The sequence below is a fragment of the Clarias gariepinus genome, chromosome 3 (genome assembly GCF_024256425.1).
Source record: "Clarias gariepinus isolate MV-2021 ecotype Netherlands chromosome 3, CGAR_prim_01v2, whole genome shotgun sequence".
Classification (NCBI taxonomy): Eukaryota; Metazoa; Chordata; class Actinopteri; order Siluriformes; family Clariidae; genus Clarias; species Clarias gariepinus.
The window spans coordinates 15,314,755-15,340,000 of NC_071102.1; the positions used below are offsets into that span (position 1 = coordinate 15,314,755).

General features: G+C 39.1%; 1 protein-coding gene across 1 annotated transcript in view; it reads left to right on the top strand.

Annotated features, from left to right (window-relative positions):
- Positions 1–25,246, top strand: part of otog (otogelin) — a 135,962-nt gene that overhangs the window by 63,727 nt on the left and 46,989 nt on the right. The window contains exons 34-47 of the mRNA XM_053491571.1: positions 5,655–5,933; positions 6,011–6,128; positions 6,208–6,287; positions 7,516–9,959; positions 12,060–12,237; positions 12,388–12,536; positions 13,593–13,682; positions 19,246–19,432; positions 19,583–19,803; positions 19,920–20,058; positions 20,461–20,649; positions 22,050–22,259; positions 23,920–24,024; positions 24,180–24,284. Of these exons, the coding sequence (XP_053347546.1) occupies positions 5,655–5,933; positions 6,011–6,128; positions 6,208–6,287; positions 7,516–9,959; positions 12,060–12,237; positions 12,388–12,536; positions 13,593–13,682; positions 19,246–19,432; positions 19,583–19,803; positions 19,920–20,058; positions 20,461–20,649; positions 22,050–22,259; positions 23,920–24,024; positions 24,180–24,284 (4,494 nt within the window). The remainder of the gene's footprint in view (positions 1–5,654; positions 5,934–6,010; positions 6,129–6,207; positions 6,288–7,515; positions 9,960–12,059; positions 12,238–12,387; positions 12,537–13,592; positions 13,683–19,245; positions 19,433–19,582; positions 19,804–19,919; positions 20,059–20,460; positions 20,650–22,049; positions 22,260–23,919; positions 24,025–24,179; positions 24,285–25,246) is intronic.

Sequence of the window (25,246 nt, forward strand, 5' to 3'; positions counted from 1 at the left end):
AGTGAAGGTCGTCCATTATCCAATGTCTTGGTATAGAGTGTGCTAACTGTGAGTGGCTTATGGGTATTTCCAAGGCAGACGTTGCCTACAATGACCCATCCCAAGTCAAGTTTTTGCGCATACGGCAAGTCATGCGGGCCATTGATTAGTTTACGCACCTTATGCAAACTAAGAACATCCCGTCCAAGGAGAAGTATAATGTGAGCATTTGGATCAGTTTCTGGGATAAGGGGTGCTACTGATTTAAGATGTGGATAGTGAAGTGCAGCAGAAGGTGAAGGAATCTCAGATCGGTTATTGGGAATCTCATTACACTCAATCAGATCTGGAAGTGGAAGGCTAATCTGTCCATCCATGGATTCAATTTGAAAGCCACTGGCTCGTCTTCCTGTTGTTTCCATAACGCCAGCACAGGTTCTTAGTGAATATGGGGAACTAGAGCTTTGGATGTCAAACATATCAAACAACTCAGAACGAGCCAATGATCTGTTACTTTGCTCATCCATTATTGCATAAAGTTTCATTGCTTTATCACGGCAACCCCTAGGATAGATCTTGGCAAGGCAGATTTTTGAACATGACCTGTTAGTTAAATCACCACCACAGACCTGAGTGCAATGAGCTGAGATTTCAAGATCTCCCTCCCCGCCATGCTCTGGATAGAAGTTTGTGTCTTTAGTTGAAAGTGCTGGATCTTGGTGAAGAACGGTATCATGCCTTTCGCTACCACATTCTGTACATTTGACATAGGCTTTGCAGTTTTTAGCAATGTGTGATGAAGATGTGCAACATCTGAAGCAAATCCCATTCTCTTTTAAGAATGCTCTGCGTTCTTCAAGAGGCTTTTCTCTAAAGACACGACACTTGCGAAGAGGATGTGTCTTTTTGTGTATGGGACAAAACTTGTCACAGTCATTACCTTTATTGAAGGGTCTGTCTAAATTAGAGGTGACAACAGGTGACACATCAGTTTTATCTACTGAAATCTCCCTCTGTTTAGGCTCTTTCCATGAAGTTATCTTAGGGAGAGCATCTGCACGTACTGTGAATTTGAAACTTGGGTCATTTCTGATCCTTGCCTGTTGACTAATAAACTCAACAAACACTTCAAATGGAGGAAATGGCACATTGTGTCTCAGTTTATAGTCAGAGCCAACAGATAACCACCTATCTTGAAGTCCGTAAGGAAGTTTTTCAACTACTGGATTTATGCCACGAGCAGTGTCGAGTACTGAAAGTCCAGGCAATTCTCCATCATCCTTGGCTGACTGTAACTCCATAAGTAAGTCACTTAAATCTCTTAGTTTAGCATAGTTTTTGTTTGTTAATTTGGGAAAAGTCTCGAGGCGTTTAAATAGTGAATCCTCAATCACCTCAGGTGAGCCATAACATTCCTCTAGTCTGGCCCATATCAAATTTAACCCTCTCTCATGGTTATTTGCATTCACAGTTCGAATCCGATTGGCATGTTCTGCAGACTCTTTTCCAAGCCACTTGACAAGAAGGTCAATTTCTTCACTGAATGTCAAGTCTAAGCCTTTGATAGCATTTTTGAAGGAACAGCGCCACGCTCTGTAACTTTCCGGTTGATCATTGAATTCCATCAGCCCCGTAGAGACAAGTTCACGGCGTGCTAAGTAATGCACAAAGTCATTCATATTAGAATTATTATGTACGTAAGCAGCAGCAGTTGTGCATGCAGAAGAAGTGTTGCCCACTGGATCAAGAATTTGTGGGTTAAGTGGTAACGGCTGGTTGACATACCCTGTTTGGTTGTCTGAAAAGGTTCGACCCCAGGCATTGAAGTAGACAGGCTATTTGATTTTACTTGTCGCGTAACATAATCTTTAGTGCGTTGTGCTGCATCCATTGGAGTGTGATCTTGCAAGAACCTACAGCTTAATCTTTCACTGTGGTGCTCAACAGCAACTTCAAGTGCATCAGCCTTTGCTACAGCCGCAGCAGTTTCTTTCTCTTGCTTTAACATGTCCATAGAAGCTTCTAAACGAGCCTTTTCTATTTTTATTTTCATTTCTTTCTCAGCAAATGATAGACGAGCTTTTGCAGCCTCTGCCTTTGCACGTGCTATTGCTGCAGCAGAACTTGTTGAATTATTTGAATGCTGTGTGGATGCACAAGACCTGGGGCCTGATGTATAAACGTTGCGTACGCCCAAAATGGGCATAGAAATATGCGTACGCATTTTTCCACGCACATATCGGGATTTATAAAAAATAAACTTGGCGTAAATAAGTGCGCACCGTAAGGATGCTCTTGACCGTGCGTACGCACTCTTTTAGAAGAGTATGTGTTTTGGCGACACCAACTGGCCCAAATAGCAATAACTATTTAAAATAGTCATCACCCAATTAATCAAATTGCATCAACCTGAATTATCATTATCAGCATTCTTAACCAAGTGCAAATACTTTGAATTAACTTTTTTTTAATGAATGGGCTATAAAAAGGTATGTGCGTATATAACATATCATCATAATGGATGCTCTAGCGCTGTTAGAAGACCTTGCTATTGACGCTCTACGGAGGGAGCGTGTTTTCAGAGACCGTGAAGATTTCCTTGCTCATGATGATGATTGGCTCATGAGCCGATTTCGATTCCCAAGAGCCATCCTCTTGGAATTGTGTTCTGAATTACGGCCAGTATTGGAAAGACCCTCGCGGAGAAACCGCGCTGTGTGTTCAAGTACAAGTGGTGTTGTCTTTTTAAGTTTTTTTTTTGCATATGAATAAACAGGAAAATCGACTGTTTTAATAAACGTATCTTAAATACAGCTGCATCTATTGCTAGATTTGTCACTTGGATATTTTAGGACTTTCCACTTCCGCGGAATTTGAATTGGTTGATTTAAATTATCCACAATAAAAAAAGCAGAATTTTAAACAGACAAAAACTTATATAATGTGTAGATAAATGGTAAAACTTAGATAAACTTAGCATCGTCACCGCAAATCACATCCGTATCACTTTGGAATTCTGGAAGAACTCCACTTAATCCTGTTTCCCCTATAATCGCGCCCACCCTTGCATCAAAGGCGGAGAGGTCCAGTGATTCCTTCCTCGTAACCAGTTGTTACGACACTGCGCCTGTGTGCACATATTCTTTTTTTTTTTTAACGACTAATTTTAAGTCTGACCATTTTTTTTTGGTCTCTTGGACTGTGCGAGGCACCGATGTAACAGCATTGACTGCTTCTGTTATACTTGCTCCCATTCTACCATCTTTCTTTTATTTGAAATTCCCGCAGAGAGCCCACCAAATAAAACTTTTTTTCGGCCCTCCACCTCAAACAGCAGTACCTCCATCTCGCAATCGGTAAATTTTTTTTTTTTGCTTTTCGTTTCTGTTCTTTCATTTTTAGCCAAACAGATCAATGACAATTATCGGTCGTATTAATATGCAGGGAGATCATACATATTCAAAATAGGCGATCTTAACCTCCAAATATGGTTATTTCGGGAGGAGATTGGGGTAAGCTATAAGCACGTGCACCTGCGCACAATATTCAGATAATTGTGATTTATAAAGCGAACCTTGCGCAGGTTCTGGCGTACGTACGGTTTTATAAATCTGAAAACTTTTGTGCGTACACAAATTCTGCCTTATGTGCGTACGCACACTTTAAGGATGAAATCTACGCAAAGTTTTATACATGAGGCCCCTGGTCTTCCAGGTTGCTGAGCTTTTCTTCGACATAATTAGCAGAAAATAAGCTTACTTGCTTGATGCTGCGTAGAATCAGCTTGAACTGCGATGTCCTGCCCGACAGAGCCGTTGTTTTACTGTACTGTCCTCTATATACGTCCTCTGTATATTTTGACAGCTAGCTAAACTCCACCCTCATCAAATGACAGACACGGAATGTCTCTTTCCAGCTTTTAATAAGGATAGGGTAAAACTATGAAACAAAGTAAGAAAACAATAAACAATATAAGTATACACACAATATTTACACAAAAATACTTTTTACAAATGCAATATTCCCCAATATTAATCCAACAGGCATGTAATAATAAGCAAAGGACATCATGATAATACAGCTAATAAACAAATATATGTACAAACTGTAAATCCAACAAATAATCAAATGCTATAAAATATAGATGAATGGGAAATATAAACATACCAACGAAGCTACCAAAGGCCAAGGATGAACACAGAAAGTTGCTGATTAACTGCAGCACATGTTCAGGACTGCCCATCACGGAAAACACTAACTTCCTGATTGATCACATGGTAACTGCTACAATACGTAATTATCAAGATGTCCATTAGGGGGAGTCAACCATTAACAAACGATTTATTCTTAATTATTATTTAACAATAACTGTTACAGAACACCGACAGATAGGTATTTTAGTTTATGCGCGCAGGTGCTGTGTGTTTGTGTATGTGTATGAATCTTAAATAAAAGGAAAGGTGGAGTTAGCCCCTCCCAACTCACTCTTTTCATCTTACACAGTTAACCTTTCTCCTCTCGTATTTGAATCACACACACATACACACACACACACACACACACACACACACACACATTAACAAAAAGACTGTTTTGTTAAAAGAGGCACGGTGTCAAATTACGCGCGGCCACACACATAATGACAGGATAAAACAAAAAGGGGGAAAAACTTTGACTTCTAATTAGACTTTTTTGGCATATACGTGTGTTATAAGAAACCACGCGAGTTGGTCTAAGGACTCTCACAGAAGGGGAGTAAGGGAAAAACACAAATTTAACCCGCGTATAACACACACCCAAATCAGAAAGCAAAACCCAAGAAAGTGAGTACTCACGAATTGGTAGACAAACAGCATGAACCGACATGGGCGAACTCAATGACTGAGCGATAAGCCGTGGTTTGTTATTCCTCTTATACTTCCTGGTTCGTGACCTTATTACTTCCAAGTCCTAGTGCCGGTCGCAGATTGAGTGTGCATGACAGTAAACAGTACACATGTGCACGGATGTTGATTATACCAGTGAGGGACATGCACGAAGACCGAGCAGGGGAGACGATTACCCACAATTCTGTAGCGCAAGAGAGAGAAAAAACAAAGAAGCGCATGCGTGCTATATGATACTCGATACTTGTGAACCAAGACTTGCTCGTTTTTCAAATTAAAATTTATTAAAATTCCGCTCGTCTTGGGGAGCAAACTCACTGTATTTTGCAATCTTATTTATTTCAGTTACATTACAGCGTTACTTTCTGATAAAAGTAACTAGTTAGAGTCCTTTCCATTGCAGAAAATGAAAACTCCTTTGTAATTCCTCAAGGTCTTGTTGTTTTAGTCAAGACCTTTATAATTATTCTACCATCATCACTCAGGTCCATAATCAGTTAACTACTAATACTGCTATCTCACTTACGTGGTTTTACGCGGTGGCCGTAAGTACAGTTCATCTTGATTCAGCACGAGTTTTGATGCTACTGTATGATTAGGTTTCCATCTTTCCCTGCGTCGGTCCTTGCAAAGTCAAACTGCATAGGTGAGATAGGGGTATAACAACAGGAAGCCTGATGGACTAATGCATAAACATATTCCTTTAAATGTGTGTAATATACAGTATCTTACATTTCCTTGCTTTCTTTTCAGCGATGTTTTAACTGATTGGATGTATTTGTCCTTCAGATTCATCGTTAGTATCATTTGAAGCAGCAGACAGGCCAAATTATTTCCTCCATGCAGAGCGCAGTGGCTACTTAAGATTGCGCAAGTGGGAAAACAGCAGAGAATTTTGTGATGCAGCAACATTTATCCTGCATAGGGACACCTGGATCACTGGCTTTGATTCATTAGAATCACTTAAGTGGCCTGGATTCTTTCTATACTACATATTGTATAAACTGCAACTTCTGAAATACAATCATTCAGCTCACTACCGCAGAGCCACCCTGTTTAAACTTGCTGGTGAGTTTAGTATCATGTAAACAGGTTTTCATGCATGCACACACCTTGATGGATATGCTAAATATTGTTTTTGACAGGTAGCAGTACTGGTGACTCAATAATTCCTCAGTGCCAATGGCGATATGAATCTTGCACAAGTCCGTGTTTTAGGACATGTAGTGATCCAAATGCTCTGAGCTGTGTTACCACCCTAAAGTAAGAACCCGTGCTTGCACATTTCCATGTTTTAAAGTTACCTTGTAAGTATGATGTAATGGTTTTATTCACTCTCCAGAGTTGAGGGATGTCTGCCCCAGTGTCCAGCTCATATGGTCATGGATGAGATGACTCAACGATGTGTCTATCTGGAAGACTGTAAGTCTCCTTACTGCTATTTTACTGCTGGTTCCATTAATATAATATGATATAATATATTAATATGGATATTGTTTTACAAAGATATTATATTTTTTTCTGTAAAGCTGCTTTGTGTCAGTGACCATTGGTAAAAACAGTATATAAATAAAACTAAATTGAATTTAATTGTTCGAAATGTTACTAATGTCAGAATTGAAATGGCCATGCAATTAGTGGTGTTATCATTTATTTTATGTGTTTCTAGCTTCTTATGAAACCCCTTTATAATGCTTAGTGTTTCAAACCTATGTCCTTTATTTAAACTGCCCAACTTGCTTGTCTTCCAAAATAACAAACATTTATATACCAAAAATTAAGGGTGCTCTAATCGATCAATAGAAATCGGAGGATAATGACATACCAGTTGTCTCTAAAGTGGTTGATTACGTAAACCGATAATATTGTGACACAAAATAAGTAATGATGCAAAACAAGTTGGCAGCCACATCAACATGGTGTTGCTAGTCTGGGAATATTACCAAGTCTCTTTAAAAGACCTTTTTTTTTTCTTCCTAAAGCAAAACCATGCTGGGGGACTCCTGCTTAAAGCTTTAACACAACAAACCTTATTTTTTAAGATAAACACAGCATGAATAATCTGAGTATGAAAAGTTATCCACAAAGGCAGAAGCTAAATCTTGTAAGTCGATGTTCACTCAACCACCTATAGCAGAAGCCCTTAGTAGAAGTAGGACAGACGCTTTTTAGATAAGCATTTCGGCATTTGTGAGAGCCCCTTGATTCTTGTTAAGGAAGTGAACATTTTTGCTCTTTAGTCGAGCACAGGCTATTTTATTGTTTTTGGCTTCTTTATGATCTACATGAAATAAGAAAATGAAATATGTTGCATATGTTGCCTACCAAGAATTATATAGTGTTGTATTTATGATACTTTCTCACATCTGTTATCTGTTTGTGCACTGCTGTTTTGAATAGTTATAAATAATACAATAAATAGAACACTTTAAATGGTAGATCCCAATTACATACACATCCTGTGATGAGCAATTGGTATCGGTATTGGTTGATTCTAAATTCTGTTATTGGGGATCTGTGCCAAAAACCCTGATCGGAGCACCCCTACCTAAAATAGTTTAAAAGCGTAAGTGTAAGCTCATTCAGTAAGCTCATTCCATGCTTACTGTGTAATTATTATTTTTTTTTTATGGTTGTTTTGCATTTCCAGGTAATATGGCCCCAGTTAAACTTCCAGAATTAAATTTGACACCTACTGCTGTCACTTCTTCCACTCTGGCCACAGTAACGCTCTTCACAGCATCAGAAGCACTTAATATCAGTCAAACAAAGACTTCCCCTCTAAAGCCTAGAAGCACTGCTTCCACAACTGTTAGTACACACAGTTTAACCCTGTTGTCTACACCTAACACTACCTCTACTACCCCATTGTCAGACCAATTAATTAAGACATCTTCATTCCCTCCTAAGTCACTGGCTTCTACTCCTAAAACTGTTACAGTACCTACTACTAATGTTTTTACTCCCAATATCACAAATAGGACAATGACCACAATGACAACAATAACACCATCACTTTACATTAGTACAAATTTCTCTGGGGCCACAAGCAAGCACATTTCCACCACCTTAACCAAATTGTTCACTAAAATAAGTACTCCCTCCTCTATATTAGCATTAACCTTTGGTGGCACCACTGAGAACACCTCAGGAACCCTCAGAGTACCTCCAGGTACTCCAGAACCTACTATATTTTCCAAAACATCCACAGTTAGAACTACAAAACTTTCTGAAATTTCTACACCCAGTACAGAGACTGAATCCTTAACTGTTAAAACATTCCCATTAACTAAATCCCCTGCATTCGATTTGAATACATCTGCCACTTTGGCACATTCTAGTGTATCTAGCCCATTACAGACCCTCACTGTCATGCCACCTACAAACACTCCAAGGTATTCAACAGAGTTTAGCACAGCAATTAGTGCCTTTAGCACACTAAAAACAACTACATGGAGTGGCCCCAAAGAACCTTCATTGGCACACACCAAACATAAATCGTTGCCTACTTCATCAGTTTTGGTGAAAACACCTTTCCCTGTGAAACCTAGAGAGACAACCCAAATTATGACATCTGTTGCTGCATACCCCATATCAAAGCAAACTGTGACCTCCAAATCAATATCCTCAACCCAAATTACAACAGTGCCTTCAATGGTCTCCACAAAAGAGGCAGTGGAAACCACAGCAACTACTCCATTTCAGCCAATATCCATGCTCCACACCACTCATGCATCCTGGACTCCTGTTGTCCCACCTTTCGATGGGACACACAAAACCACCTCTTGGAGAATAGGCCAAACAACCACAGGGACCCCAACCATTGATTCTATTGCTCCAATCCTCTCTGAAAGCACAACTAAAGCTGTATTGCCCACTATAACGACAAGCCTCCCAGTTCCATTTCTAACCACGCACAGACGAGTCCTTCCTTCAGCTTTAGCACATGTAATCTCAACATTACCACCTTCATATATATTGCCCATACACATGACAACCCAAATAACTTCTCCAGTGGTAAGCAGTGGTCCTCTCACTAAAATTACCACAGATAGTTCAACAAAGTCACATTTGGATCCTCTTTTTTACTCATCCCCAACTTCCGTTCGTCTCTCAGAGACTGGCACTTTAAAGACACAACCTTCTACTTCAACTTCCACAATACCAGACGAAATCAATATTAAAACAACAATTCAGATGTATATGCCTGCAGTTACTACGGATACTCCTGATTCCACAGTGTCAGCTCAAACAGAGTTGGAAGGTTTAGCTGAGGCTTACTCATCAACCACATCAACCACTCGTGAACCTTCATTCACTTCTTACTCGCCAACAATCAGCTTGGTGCCCCTCCATCCCAAAATGGAGACAACTCAGTTCATCCCTCACACTGATAAATCTGAATTATCCACTAATAAATCCATTCATCCATGGTTACATACACAGTCCACTTCCAGTCCCAGAATGACTTCACCCCCAGAGAAAATGGCAACAGTAGTAATTCCCAAAATTATCACAACTGATTCTCCAACCATGCATAAAACATCCAGGATCACCATGACAACACACATTCCTTCTTCAGTAGTCACAGAAAGGCCAACAACAATTACATCCTCAGAGAAAATGTTAGCTACTACTGTTTCTTTGGAGAAGGCAACAACTGTTTTTCAAACTAACTCTTTAAGTTCACTGACCTTTTCAAGCAGTCCTAGTACTAATACACCAATTCAAAAGACTGAAAACAGAACTGCAGTGGGCCTTGCTACAGGACTGGTCAGTACAAGAAAATCAATCACTGATTCCATGGCATCACATGATAAAACTACAGCTTCTGCAAGAACAGTCTCTTCTACAAGGTCACAATCAGATTGGCAACGTGTGGATGAGATTATATCAGAAACAGACATGACCACAGAACAGCTACCATTACCAGACAGGTCTCATCCTTCTAGCCCGACATCACTAATCATGACAAGCACTTCTTACATAACACAAACAAAGCACTGGATAACCCCAACAGAGAAGTTTCTTAATTTAACTTCTACAGTTTTGTCCACTTCAAGAAAGGATGTCAGTCCCAGCAAAGTCTGCACTGTGAGTAAGAAAACTTTTTGTAATGGCAAAAACATTAATTTAAAAACGTAAAATTCATAAACCCATTAATTCAATCTTAAACTCTAAGTGTAATTTGGGATAAACATTTTGTAGCATTTGTAGCATAAAATACAGTAATGCACAATATTATTTTTTTATTTGGTTGTAATTTGGGTCAATTTTACTATTTAACAGTTCAACAAAGATCTTAAAATGTATAATACAACATAAAATAATAGTTACATGTGTAAAGGTTTTTTATCTCATACAGTTATATAAACAATTTGGTCACTTCTTTTAATTGTATGTGTTTTTTTTTTTTTTTTTTGTAAAAACATAATAAAAATGATCTGATCAGGAAAATACATCCACAGATAAATAACATACCGTATACCTTCACTGTGCCATTATTTATTTAACAAAAATGATGCTTAAAAGAAAGAAAAAAGTGCATTACCGCAATTCTAAGAGGAAAAGACCAGTGTTGGGGGATGTTACTTTCTAATAAAAAGGACTAGTTAGAGTTCTTTTCCATTGCAGAAAATTAAAACTCCTTTGTAATTCCTCATGCATGTTGTTTTTGACAAGAACTTTATAATTGTTCTACCATCATCACTCAGTGAAGTTTTGCCCATATTCTGTTAGTTGCAGCTCATCATGATTCACGGCTAGTTTTGGTGCTGTTATTACGTTTCCATCTTTCTGCGTCGGTCCTCGCATAGTCAAACTGCATAGGTAGGATAGGGTTATAATAGCAGGAATAACAGAGGGGGGCGGTTTATTGGGGGCAGGACTTGTAGGATGACTTTCACACGAACACACACACACACACAATAACGGATTACATTTTTGAAAAAATAACTAAATAACTAAGTACTTAAATGGCGGACCTAACGTGTTAGATTACTTGTTACATCAAAAAAGTAAAACCAAGTACTTTATGGTCTTAGAGAAGCAATTGTTGCTGCGCATCAACATGGAAAGGGTTATAAAAACGATTTGCAAACAATTTGGACTTCTTCGTTCTACAGTGAGAAAGATTATTCACAAGTAGAAGCATTCAAGACAGTTGACAATTTTTCCAGTAGAGGACATCCCTGCACATTCACCCCAAGGTCATACTACAGTATGTAGGCCTCAGAAAATAAGTAATAATAATTATAATAATAAATAAATAAAACAAGAGCTACGGAGAGCATGTTAAAAGCCCATGACAGCACAGAAGAGGACTGAACACGTATGGTTTCTTTGGAAGGGTTTAAACATGAAAAAAAAAAAAACATGAAAGCACTACTGACATTTGCAAAAAGCTGCATTTAAAAGACGTCCTCTACTGGAAAGCTGCATTTTAAAGACATCCTCTTCTGGAAGGATTGGCAACTGTCTTGAATAAAGGGTTAGCCACTGTCAAGCACGGTAATGGAGGGGTAATGATTTGGGCTTGTGTTGCAGCCACAAGACCTGGGCACCTTGTAGTCATTGAGTCACCCATGAACTCCTCTGTATACCAGAGTATTCTAGAGGCAAATTTGAGACCATCCCAAGCTAAAGCTTGGGCGAAACTGGATTATGCAACATGACAATGATCTACAGTACACCAGTAAATCTACATCAGAGTGGCTACAAAATAAAAGAACAAAGGTTTTGGAATGGTCTAGTCAAAGTCCAGACATCAACTAAACTGAAATGCTGTGGCATGACCTTAGCAGAGCTGTTCATAAGCAAATGTCCCAAAAGTTAATGAACTAAAGCAATGTTGTAAGGACGTATGGGCCAATAGTCTTCCACAACAATGTGAGAGACTAATGAAGTCATACATGAAATAATTTCTTTAAGTTATTGATACCAATGGTGGCTCTACAAGCTATTGAATTGTTTTTTTTATTTTTTTAATTGCCCGCATTTTTTTCTTTTTGGCTTTATTTTTGTTAATTAAATAATGGCACGGTTAAAAACATTATTTTTTGTTTGTCTGATACTTGCCTAAAATAACCCCTAATAGAGGGGTTATTTTCTTTTGAACATAATTGTATATTGCTTTATCTTTAACTAAATATTAAATTGTAGTCATCATGTCACATGTGACATGTCTCTTTTTAGCCTCCATACTCTGTGGTGGTAGATGAATGCACTAAGCTCATCTGTGTGAATGGTCAGCTGGTCTTGTTTAATAAGTCCCAGAGCTGCCCCTATGACTCCAGCCCTCCAAACTGTGGTCTACTGGGCTTTGCGGTGCTGGTCAATGGAGACAAATGCTGCCCAAAATGGAACTGTCCATGTGAGTTTTACACATCTACACATCATTACAAAAAAAAAAATATATATATATATATATATATATATATAAATATCTACACATTATTTTTAAAATGTATGCCATATTGTTTGATTGTTTTAAAGGTTACATTTTTAAGTTGTTTGTCTGTAGGTCGCTGTTCAGTGTTTCCAGACATAAATGTTGTTACATTTGATGGTAACAATGTAGCACTTTACAAAGCAGCAGCATATGTGGTGACACAACTCATGAATGAAACCATCACTATCTTTGTGCAGGAGTGCAACAGCTCAGACAGCACAGTAAGATGTATATCTTATCTTAAATGACTGTTTTTGTCATTTCATTTTTTTATATATTTTTGATGTTTCAAATTGAAATAACACATAATAAGAATAAAAATACTTTCTGCTGTTGTACTTTCCTAGACACACTGGATCCTTTTTTTAAAGATAAAGTTTTTAATGTAAAGAACTGCACCCAGTATGGCATAGCAACAGGCAGCAACAGCATGTTAATGACACTACTACAGTATATGCACATTAACATGTTCATACAAGAGTAAATAGTTTACAAGAGTAAAAGTTTGTTTATTAACAGTGCAATGAGCAGAATTGTTATTATTTTTACTGCATTAACCCAGGAGCACACTTTACTGTACATTGTGGTCAAATGTGTTTTGTATTTTCTCCTTTATGAAATGCTTTACAAGTAACCTTTCACATGCTCCTAAAAAGGATTTTTGCCCATTGCCATCTTGCTTGGAAACTTTTTTTTTAGTTTGATCCACAATTTTTTTTGGGGGGATCAGGGCTTTGTAGTGGCCACTCCAATTCTTTGACTTTGTTGTCTTAAAGCTATTTTGTTATAGTTTGGAGTTAAACTTTTGGGCTCATTGTCCTGCTGAATGACCTATTTCCAAAACTATTTTTAAGCGTTGCTTAGTCCTCTTTCTTTCTTATGTTAAACTTTCCTAATTGGTGCTATTAACTATTTTATACATTAATGATTACAAATAGTTTGAATTGTTTTAATTTGTGTTTCAGACTTTAGACAAACAGAAATGAAAACAAACTGTTTTGGGGATTAACATTTTGTAGCATTGCAGCATAAAATGCAGTAATGCACAATGTTATCTTTTTATTTGGTTGTAATATAATTTTGCAGTTGAGAGTATGTTTTACAAAGAAACTAGCGAATTCAACTTTATAACAATTGACATTAATTTTGTATACATAGAAAAATGCAAAATTAAAGTAAAACTTGAACTTTCCTGTTTGCATTTTAATTGTAATTAAGACTATGAAACATAAAGTAAATAAAATGACTTTTTTTCTCATTATCTGGTTGCTCTACAGCTTGTCTGGAACTTTACTCACTTGTGCTTGGCAATTCTAAACATTACGCATGACTCCAACCAGGTGCTCATTAATCGATTGCAAAGACAGGTGAGTGCTGGTTGATTGAGTTACTTAAAAGTATTAATTTACCTTTTTAAATACTCAATTAAAGTAAAAGATCACTGAATTTAAAAAGTGTAAGTTCAAAATATGTTCTTTTTTGTGACCATTAATATTGAATTATCAGTAAAATTAAAACTATTATATGAGAAAAGAAAACTATTTGAGTAAACTAAAGAATGCCTGCTCAATAGGTTTTGTCTTTCCATGTTTGTTTTAATTTTTCTTGGGGATTTTCAGATGCTTTACCAAGTAGCTTTCTTACAAACTGCAAATGCCCAGTCTTTCAAATACTGCATTGGCTGATGATCGCTTACTTTACATTCTTCCAATTAACATAGTAATATATTAGCATTATATTTAAATTAATGATAGTGCTAAAATGAGAAAAAACATAACTCTTGTCACTAGGGAAAAAAAACTATAAGGCACTGTATAGGGCTTAAATCAAACATTGAACATTTGCATACGCATATATGAAACAGTCACACATACATATAACAGCGCAACCAACTACATATAAAACGCATGTGCACACTCTCCGTACACACACACCTATGAGATGCGCGCGTGCACACACGCATAAGATGCACACAAACAAAGGGAACTGTAAAGATGTAGGGAACAAGTGAACAACGGATCTTCCCTTCAGCGAAAAAGGAAATGATAAATTTCCTATTAGTCAATGCGGTTCACTTGAGTGTAAAAAAAAATTACAATAAGAATTATTTGTATATTTATTATAAATTATAATTAGAGACGACATCATATAAATAGGACACAATAATTAAAATTTCAATCTAATCAAAGAATCTTTAATATTATATAGACTAGTAATCTGTAAATAAATAAATAAATTAATTGAATCATTTTTTAATACATTTTTAAATGTTTTAGTGTTATATATTTTATAATGGTATCAGTATTTGTTTCAATAAATATTCTATATTTAATGTCCGTAGCTTTCCACAGCAGCAGCGACAAGCAAAGGTTACTTTGTTACCTTGGTAACGCCTGGAGAAAGTGATGTTGCAGGGTGTTTTAAATAATGGAATTTTGTAGAGCGAAGTTAGTTTAACAGACATTCCCTGCACAGGAGGGTGTAGGGTGTAGTAATTTAAATGACCTGTATATGCACTTGCCGATTCATTCTCCCTGATTGGTAGTAGCAGTTTTTAAACAGACCGTTATTGGACAGTTTAGATGACAGCGAGTGATTTATTTATTACCACCACATAGAAGTGGGTGTTCGGAACAATGTTTGCATAGCGTCTATGGGAGTCATGTGACAAAAGAACAAAAGACTCAAAGGTAACTACTCATTTCTGTTCCCTTTCAAAGGCTACACTCGATGCTGCGTGAAAACGCTATGGGAACATCTTTTCATGTTGCCGGTTGTGAAGCATGTGTGTATCAAAAATTTGGCTTATATAACCTCGGTCAGGTGATGTCATCTGATGAGATGCACCTGCAGGTTATAAATAGGAGGGAACCGGAAACATTCCTCTTTTGTCTTCATGACCGCATTGTGCATGTGTGTCACAAACAAATCAAAAGCAAAGAAAAAAGCAAAGAAAAGTGTTAACTCACTGATATAATGGTGGAGTTTAAAACTAGATGTGTCCCTCTGTGCCCTCTCCGAGGGCGATCTCCACACTTTTTGCTTTAAGTGTTTGAGTGAAAGCTCTACAAGGGCTTGAAGGAGGCTGTGAACACTGTGATCTTCTTCTCATGTAAGTGCTTTGCGCGCGCCCCGCGTTCTTTAAAGAGCCGCGAGCTGTGCTGCATTCCTGGGGATCACAAGCCGATCTGGCCGAGGGGCACGAGACGGACCTCCTTTCTCTCACCCTCTCTTCCGATCGCGAAGTCTCTCCTTCCACTTCACAAGCGCATTCCGGTGCTTCTCGTGGGTGTAGAAGAGACTTACTCTCCTGTTTCTGCGGAAATGGAAGATAGAGAGTATAAGGAAATGCTTGAAGTCATAATGCGTGCAGTCGAGCGGCTGCACATTGATTGGCCACAGGAGCAAGCCTTGCCCAAACGCTCAAAATTAGAGGACAGATTCCTGTCGGGTGGCCAGGAGATGGAGCCACAATGCCGCTCTCTCCCCTTTTTTGACGACCTTCACAACAAATTAATATGTTCATGGAGCAAGCCTTATTCATCCTGTATTTTTGTACCATCGACATTGTTTTATGCGAATATCTTTGATGCAAAAGCACATGGTTACATGGTGATGCCTTAGATAGAAGAGACGCTGGCGGGCTATCTCTCCTGGGACATCATCCTCACTAAAAAAGCCAACACTTCCCGCCAAGCCGTGTAGAACTTCTTCTACCCTGGTAGGGAAGGGGTTTCGAACAGCAGGTTAAGCCGGCGCTTCTTTGCACACCATGGCAGTCTTGCAGGCGTATCAGGCCAACCTGCTAAAAGATTTGAGCACGAGCAGCAATGTGAATGAGTTAGCTTTCACAGAATTACACCGGGCGACTGACTTGCTTTTGTGCGACCAAGCAGACGGCCCGTGCTATCGGCCATTCCATGTCTTCCCTGGTGTCCGCAGAAAGGCACCTGTGGTTAAATTTGACAGGCATCAAGGATAAGGATCGAACATTCCTCCTTGATGCCCCTGTCCCACCTTCTGGCCTGTTCGGTGACGCTGTAAATTCCGTCGCAACCAGGTTTCGGGAGGCTAGGCTGTACGAACAGGCTTTTGGGTAATTTCTACCACACCGTGCTCAAGAGTCGAGACTGTCGACCACCCAGGCTCGATCAGATCTGATTCTCGCCAGACGGGAGGCACAGAAAGAAAGAGTCAGCAGCCGGGCACCCCCTTGTAAAGACTGGGGTACGGCTCGCTGCGCCTCACAAGCCGCCTCAAAGAGGTCAGATCGCCGCACTGTCTTCTTTTCAAAGAAGTCGTCCTGAAGCTTATGCGCCCAGGACCGTGGGGGTAGACTCCCCCCAGGGAGGGGCGTGTAACACTCTTTCCTATAGGAAGGTGCCCTTCCTGGCACCCCCAGGGGGTTGGGGCTCAGTTTCCGCCGCCTTTGGTGTTACAACACCAGCCTCCAACAGTACGTTAGTCCTTCGGTCTTATCCTGCTGTAATCCAGGATGCGAACCACTAACACCGAGATGTAGCCGAAGAGCTAAAACTTGTGCCCCTTTCGGAGAAGCTACTGCCTAGCATATCTCCCTGGGTCTTAAAGACTGTAGAAAAAGGCTACAGGATTCAGTTTGCACATCGCCCTCCGCGTTTCAACGGCGTGGTTACCACTTTCATGATACCGGAAAGGGTGCATCTGTTGACTCTTAAACTGCAGGCATTGCTTTAGAAAGGGGCCATGGAACAGGTTCCCCCTCCAGACATAGAGTCAGGCTACTACAGTTGTTATATTGTGATTCCCAAGAAAGACGGGGGGCTGCGTCCAATCCTAGATCTTCGCAGGCTGAACCGCCATATCAAAAAGTACAGATTCAAAATGTTGACTGTCAAAATCATTGTTTCACAAATTTAACCAAGGGATTGGTTTGTGACAATATATCTGAAGGATGCATATTTTTTACACAGAAATTTTGCCACAACAGAAGAAGTTTCTGAGGTTCACTTTCGGGGGCAAAGCTTACCAATATCGGGTCCTTCCATTTGGTCTAGCTCTATCACCCCACATACACAAAGTGCATGAATGCAGTCCTGGCTCCCTTGCGACTCCAGTGCATCCATATTTTGAATTACATAGACAACTGGCTCATTCTGGCCCAGTCGTCCTAGAAAAGCCTAGGCCCTCAAATAGAATGTATTTAAAAGTTGGTGCATGACAAAGCAGGTAGACCCAGTCCACTGCCAAATCATTTCAGTGCTGGAGTTTCTGCAGGAAAAGTTGTCCTCAGGCTTGTGCCCTAGTACTCTCAGGACATCCGCAGCCGCTATTTCAGCCTGCCACGTTCCGACTGATGGGGTTACGGTTAAGCACCCTTTAGTTGCTCGTTTCATTAGTGGAGCTAAATGGTTGAGACCACCCACTAGAGCCACTGTCCCATCATGGGATTTATCTATCACGCTCAAAGATCTAATAGACACCCCTTTCGAACCACTAGAGTCAGCGCCTGTCAGGTTTCTGACCCTTAAGATGTTTTTTTGATGGCCATTACCTCTCTGAAGAGGGTTGGAGATCTGCCCTCCTTGTCAGTCTCCCTATCCTGCCTAGACTTTGTCCCTGGGCTAGTCAGGGCTATTCTGCATCCTCACCAGAACTATCTTCCGAAAGTTCCATTCTCAACCATGCACTCTGTTGTTCTTGAAGCCTTCTGTCCTCCGCCTTTTACAGCTCCGGAGCAGGAGAGACTTCACCTACTGTGTCCAGTACATGCTCTACAGATTTACGTCCACCGCACCGGCCAGTGGCATGAGTCAGAGCAACTCTTTATATGCTATGGCGGCCGCAAACGGGGGGCGGCCGCCACTACACAGACTCTGTCACACTGGGTGAGAGATGCTATTGCCCTCTCCTATGAGGCACGTGGGCTCGCTTCAATTCTAGGTATTAGGTCTCATTTAACCAGGGGGATTGCTTCATCCATCGCTTTGGCGAGAGGTGTTCCCCTGCAGCAAGTGTGCAACCGCGGCAGGTTGGTCCTCTCTGCACACATTTGTTAGATTTTATAGCCTGGATGTTGCTGCTACTTCAGGCTCACGGGTCCTCGAGTCAGCTTCGCAGAGATAGTTCTGAGACCTCCTCAGCCTTTGTGCACACATGCTACACTACCTGGGGGTCCAGACACTTGCAGTGCAGCGGTGTTGGTATTCCCGTTCCCATAGCATTTTCACACAGCATCGAATGTAGCCTTGCTGTGACCCTGTTCCCTGAAAAGGCGGGAACGAGATGCTGCGCTCCAATCCCGCACTGCCTGCGTGACCGGATGTCCCTTTAGAAAAAATCGATCTGAGGAATGTTTCTGGTTTACTCCTATTTATAACTTGCAGGTGCATCTCATCAGATGACGTCACCTGACCGAGGTTATATAAGCCAAAATTTGGCATGTTTGATACACACATGCTTCACAACCGGCAACATGAAAAGATGTTCCCATAGCATTTTCACGCAGCATCTCGTTTCCACCTTTTCAGGGAACAGGGTTGGAGCAAAGTAACCCGAGACATTTCCTGTATATAACATACAGAGAATTTGCGATGCTTTGCGCATGCAATAGAAAATGAACGAATCACTCTCCGAGACTACTCGTTCATCTGAGTCATGTTAAAGATCCATTTAAAAGAATGAATCGTTTATGAACGATCCATCACTACTATGCTATCCATCCACTTACATAACACACTGATCAAGCTAGAATACTTAAGTCAGCAAATGTAATCTCTTTCTTATGCATAATAACAAATGTATAGTACACATAGGCTCATTGGCGTGTCACAATCCGATTTATATAATAAAATGATTTTTAAAATTGTTCAATCATTAATTTATATGGGTGGGGCTAAAGAGCATTAAAAGCAGGACTAAATTAATACATATGTCTCTTGTTTTTTATAGGTATATGTCAACTCTAGGTATGTAAAGCCACGTTTAAAAAAATATGGTTTTAAGGTTTTAGATACAGGTAACATGTATCTAATTTGGACTCCTGCTGGCCTGAAAATCCAGTGGTTTCACAGCACAGGCATGATGGTAATTGAAACAGAGACTAATGACAACAAGGTCTCCACCATGGGGTTGTGTGGTATGCAGCTTAATCTTTACAAAAATCTGAATCAAGATCATTGTAATGCATTTTCATTAAAACTATTGAAATACATACAGAAACAGTTAATCAATAAATCCCTCTCTCTCTCTCTCTCTCTCTCTCTCTCTCTCTCTGCTCTTCACATAGGTTGTTGTGATGGTAATTCACTAAATGATTTGATTTTACCTAATGGTACTGTAGTGGATGATCATGAAGATCCAGCTGTTTTCATTGATAGCTGGCAGATTCCCAACACCACAATTTATGTTAGCCAGAGTAGGAGGCGGAAAGTTAATTGCTCTACAAGCGACTGTTCTGACTGCCTCAACATGCTCAACAACCTCACTTTCACTGCCTGTCATTCTTATGTATGTAACATGAACAATGCAAAGTTTAATGACCTTTCTAACCAATATAAGAGTGAAATGTTATAATATGCCTTTGGGTGTGTTTGTAAACGTGTGTGTGTGTGTGTGTGTGTTAGGTTCCGCCAGCTGTATTTTGTGAAATATGGGTACGCGATGCAGAATATGTGAATAACCCTTGCGTGGCTCTTGCTGCATATGTTGCCTCCTGCCACAAATTCAACATCTGTATAGAGTGGAGAAGCCCAGAATACTGCCGTATGTTTAAACACACAAACACAATTAAAATCAGAAAGCCCAAATGTGACATCATTTAAATTTTTACCAAAAAAAAAAAAAAAAAGAAATTCCAGAGAGTACTAAGAGTTTTGAAAGTTTCTCAAGTGTATTACTCAAACCTCAAACCTCTAAATTTTTGAAAATCAGGATGCAATTTTTTTTTCTCTGTGTACAAGTTTTGTATAAATAACAGATTACTATTTTAACAACAACAATAGGAAAAATTGTTCATGCATTTCATGCATAAAAAGAAAAATCTAATGCCAAATATTTGTTTAAATATGTTGTACACTGTAAAATAATAAGAGTGAAATTTAAGCAAAAAAAAAGAAAATTAGAAAGTATTTTTGGTGAATTCTCTTGTGTGATTTTTTTTTAAAGCATTTGTGTGTCCTGGGACATTGCAATACCAGGCATGTCTGCCTGCTTGCACAGCTCCTTCATGTCCTAATAAGGAGATGGAGTATGATGCAGTACAGTGTTCGGGCATTTCTGAGGGATGTATATGTTCAGAGGGAACTTTACTACATCGACCATACTCTGCCCTCTGCGTCTCGCCTGTAATGTGTGGTATGTTTTTGTTTTGTTTTTAAGGGGCAAAAAAAAAAAAAAAAAAAAAAAAAAACAGTTTACATCATTGTTTTAAGAAATATTTTGAATATTACATTATATTATTTAAACAATATTTACAGTGCATCCGGAAAGTATTCACAGCGCATCACTTTTTTCCAAACAGGCGCATCCTGTTTCCACTGATCATTCTTGAGATGTTTCTGCAGCTTAATTGGAGCCCACTTGTGGTAAATTTAGCTGATTGGACATGATTTGGAAAGGCACACACCTGTCTGTATAAGGTCCCACAGTTGAAAGTTCATGTCAGAGCACAAACCAAGCATGAACTCAACGGAATTGTCTATAGAACTCTGAGACATGATTGTCTTGAGGCACAAATCTGGGGAAGGTTACAGAAAAATTTCAGCTGCTTTAAAGGTCCTAATAAGCACAGTGGCCTCCATCATCCATAAGTGGAAGAAGTTTGAAACCACTAGAACTCTTACTAGAGCTGGCCAGGTATCTAAACTGAGTGTTCAGGGGAGAAGGGCCTTAGTCAAGGAGGTGACCAAGTACCCGATGGTCCCTCTGTCAGAGCTCCAGAGGTCCTCTGTGGAGATAGGAGAAACTTCCAGAAGAACAACCATTCCTGCAGCAATCCACCAATCAGGCCAATATGGTAAAGTGGCCAGACAGAAGCCACACCTTAGTAAAAGGCACATGACAGCCCGCCTGGAGTTTGCCGAAAGGCACTAGAAGGACTCCTAGACCATGAGAAACAAAATTGATGAGACTCTCTGGCCACTCTACCATATAGGGCTGATTGGTTTTAAGCTGCAGAAACATCTTAAGGATGATCAGGGGAAACAGGATGCGCCTGAGGTCAATTTTGCAAATGCTAGGAATACTTTTGTATGTACATGTGTTTCTCAATTGTCTTATTTTTAATACATTTGCAAAAATCTCAAGTAAACTTTTTTCATGTTGTCATTATGGGGTGTTGTGTGTAGAATTCTGAGGAAATAAAATGAATTTAATCCATTTAAGAATAAGGCTGTGACATAAAGTGGAAAAAGTGATGCGCTGTGAATACTTTCCGAATGCACTGTATATGCTGTATTAATACATGTAAAAAGGTTGAAAAAAAAACAATATCTGCACTTTATAATTTAATGTAAATATCAATGTTTTAGTGAAATTTACGATGCCTTAATTATGACTTTTACATTGACCTATTTTACTTTCTGTTTCTCTGCTCAGTTATTTTATATTAATATTGTTGTTGTTAATTATGGTAGTGGTGGTGGTTTGTTGGGTGTATCCTCCTCTGTCTTTCTCCTTGTTGACTTTATTTTGTTTCTTTGTATCTATCTTTCTATATTGACAAGGGGTGTTTTATATTTGTTTTTATTCTGCAGCCTGTACTGACAGTTTTGGATCTCCCCGTGCCTTGGGTGAGATTTGGAAGGCATCTGTGAATGGATGCTGTATGTATCGGTGTGAAAGTGATGGCATTGTGCCTGTAGAGTTTGAGTGCAGTGACATTCCTCAGCCAGTCTGCACACGAGCAGGTGAGATCAGCATTAGCCTGACAGATGACAACAGCTGCTGCATCCAAAGAGTCTGTGGTGAGTTACACACATCCCTAAAATGTACCAGAACTACTTCCACAGACAAAATAAATAGTTTGTGAATCATAACCATAAAAGACGAGGCTTATAAGTAATAAGGATTGTGTTTATTTTCAAAATAAACAGGCATTTGCAGGAAAAGCCATCCAACATTGTACCAAGTGTAAGATACTTAGTCCTGAAAACATTTTCGTTAATGTATTTGTTTAACATAGTTTGTCTTCTAATAGCATAAAATGTAATATGTATGAAATGTTTCTTTTTCAAGCTTTTACTATACTAATGTAGAGTTTTAGTGGGCTTTCTAATTTTGTCATAGCAGTAATACAAAATATAAAGTACAAATTAACAGATTTACCTGCACGTGAAGTAAAAATAAATCCGACAAATAAGTGTTTCTGTTTGAGTGTGAAGTGTGTGTGTGTGTTTGATTACCCACACATATACACACACATAATAACGGAAAGATTGTTTTATTGGAAAATTATTGAGGAACATCGCTAATGACACTCACGTGGATTTCACGTGAGTGCATAATCATGGAATCGCTGCTGTAAAGTAAAAATAAAAAACAAATTAACCAGCATTTTACCTTTGAAAAAAATTGCGACAGAGCAGTGTTTTTTTATTAAAGAGAGTGTGTGTGTGTTTGAGAAGGCGAGAGGAGCAGGGGAGTAGGTGTGTGTGTGTGTAGGGCTGCAATGAACGATTATTTTAATAATCGAATAATCTGTGGAATAAGAGAAAGAGAAGCATTAATTTCCAACCCTTTATTTAAAAACAGAACTAAAATCTTTAGAAAGTGCACAAACATGTTGCTCCTTGAGCTGTAATAATAATAATTAAATAAGATTTAAATAAACCTGCACCTGAATCTGAAAAGAATCACGACAGAGCAGTGTTTCTGTGTAGAGCAGAGAGAAAGAGTGTGTGTGTCTGTGGATGGGTCTGTGTGTGTGAGTGTGCTGTGTGTCTGTGAAGGTAAAAGTAGGTGGGGACTGTGTGTGTGATTACCCTGTTTGTGTGTGTGAGAATCTGTGTCAGATTACCTGATTACAGATTTCTCTGCCTCCGCCATGTATCTTTCCTGTACCTCCGCTCAGGCGTTTTTTTTTGTTTTTTTTTTTTGCTCTGCCCTGTCCATGAGGCGCCGAACTTTGCTAACATTAGTGCACGAGAGCGAGTTTGTTCACTCCGCTCTGCGCTCAACCAAAGGTTTTTTTTTTAATAATAAAATTTCTCTGCGTCGCGCAACACAACGAATCGCACACACGTGGTCACAGTATTATAGTAAACAGTACACGCGTGCACGGATGATTACCCACAATTTTGCATCACAAGAGAAAAAAACATTGGCTTAGTTGTGATCACATGGTGCTTGGCGTCAAAACAGGAAGTGCATGCGTGCTACATGATACTCGGTAGTCATAAACCAAGACTTTGTTCAAGTCTAAATTTATTAATAATCTTTGCTCGTTTTGCGGAACACTCAGAAATCATGTTACTCGCAATTCGAGGTTCTACTGTACTAACTTGCAAGATAAGGATGGAATTGGAATGGATTGCAGTGATTAATATGGTCAATCTGTTGACTTAATATATATTAGCACTTGCTTGTTTATTACTAACTTTCAATACTTGTACTATTTAATTTCAGTGTGTAATCAAAGTGCATGTGAGACCACTTTGATAGACTGTAAAATTGGACAGAGGATGGTGTCATACTTCCGAAATGATTCATGTTGTCCAGAATATACATGCGGTAAGAATAACATAACGTGTTAACACGTGTTAACAATATATGTGTGTATGTGTGCATGTATGAGCACGCCCTGTGCTTGTGTATGTATGTGTGTGTGTGTGTGTGTGTGTGTGTGTGATTACTCTCTATATATACAGTGACTACTTTCTTTGTAGAATGTGATCCTGACCAGTGTGTGCTGGATGTCCCTGTGTGCCGAGAGGATCAGACACTAATTGCCACTCGCACTGAAGGAAGCTGCTGCCTTGCACACATTTGCAGTATGTCCTTGTTATACATTTGATTCAAATTAGATTCAGTTTTTTTGTTTAGCTCTTTTGACAATGGACCTTGTCACAAAGTAGCTTTAAAAGGAAAAAAAAAAAAATCTGTGTATAAATTACATTTTATGTCACTTGACAAGATGTCACTTTAAAAAAATGTGTCACTTTTAACCAGAGAGCACTACAGCAACATCATTCTTTAAGTGAGAGATAGTGTGCATTTTTTGTGCAAACTAAATCTTGGATGGCATAGCCCAGTTTACTGTCTGTTACTGTCTGCTTAAGGTTTCACATTTTCTCTCCATGTCTGTGTGGTTTTGGTCCTCATGTTTCTTCCAACCTTCAAAAATATATATATTAAAAACTTTTATCATTTGTTCTGACTGCCATTAGGTGTCACTAAGTGAAAATGCACTAACTTCCTATTTAGAGTGTCTTCCTGCCTTATGCCTGGCTTTTTACAGAAATCATAATCATATTTGTGGATTTTTTTTAAAACACTTTCGGATTTTCTGTAAATGAAATGTATTGTTTGATGACCTATGCTTTAACACTCTCTGTTCTTGCACTGCTAATATTGTATGGGTGGCATAACCCTGTCTTTTGTCTTATAGTAATTTAGGAATCTATACAGTGAGGTCAATAAGTATATGATCTCCCTGTAATTTTGCAAGTTCTCTTACTTAGAAATCATGGAGGGGGTCTAGAATTTTTAGCATAGGTGCATTTTCACTATGAGAGACAGAATCTGGACAACAAACTTGACTGGTCACTTAACACAACGGCACTCTACAAGAAAGGACAGAGTCGGTTGTACTTTCTTCGAAGGCTCGAGTCTTTTAATGTCTGTAATACCATTCTGCGGATGTTCTATAAATCCGTTGTGGCGAGTGTCATTTTTTACGCTGTGGTCTGTTGGGGTGGTAACATTAAGGTGTCTGATAAGAACAAACTGGACA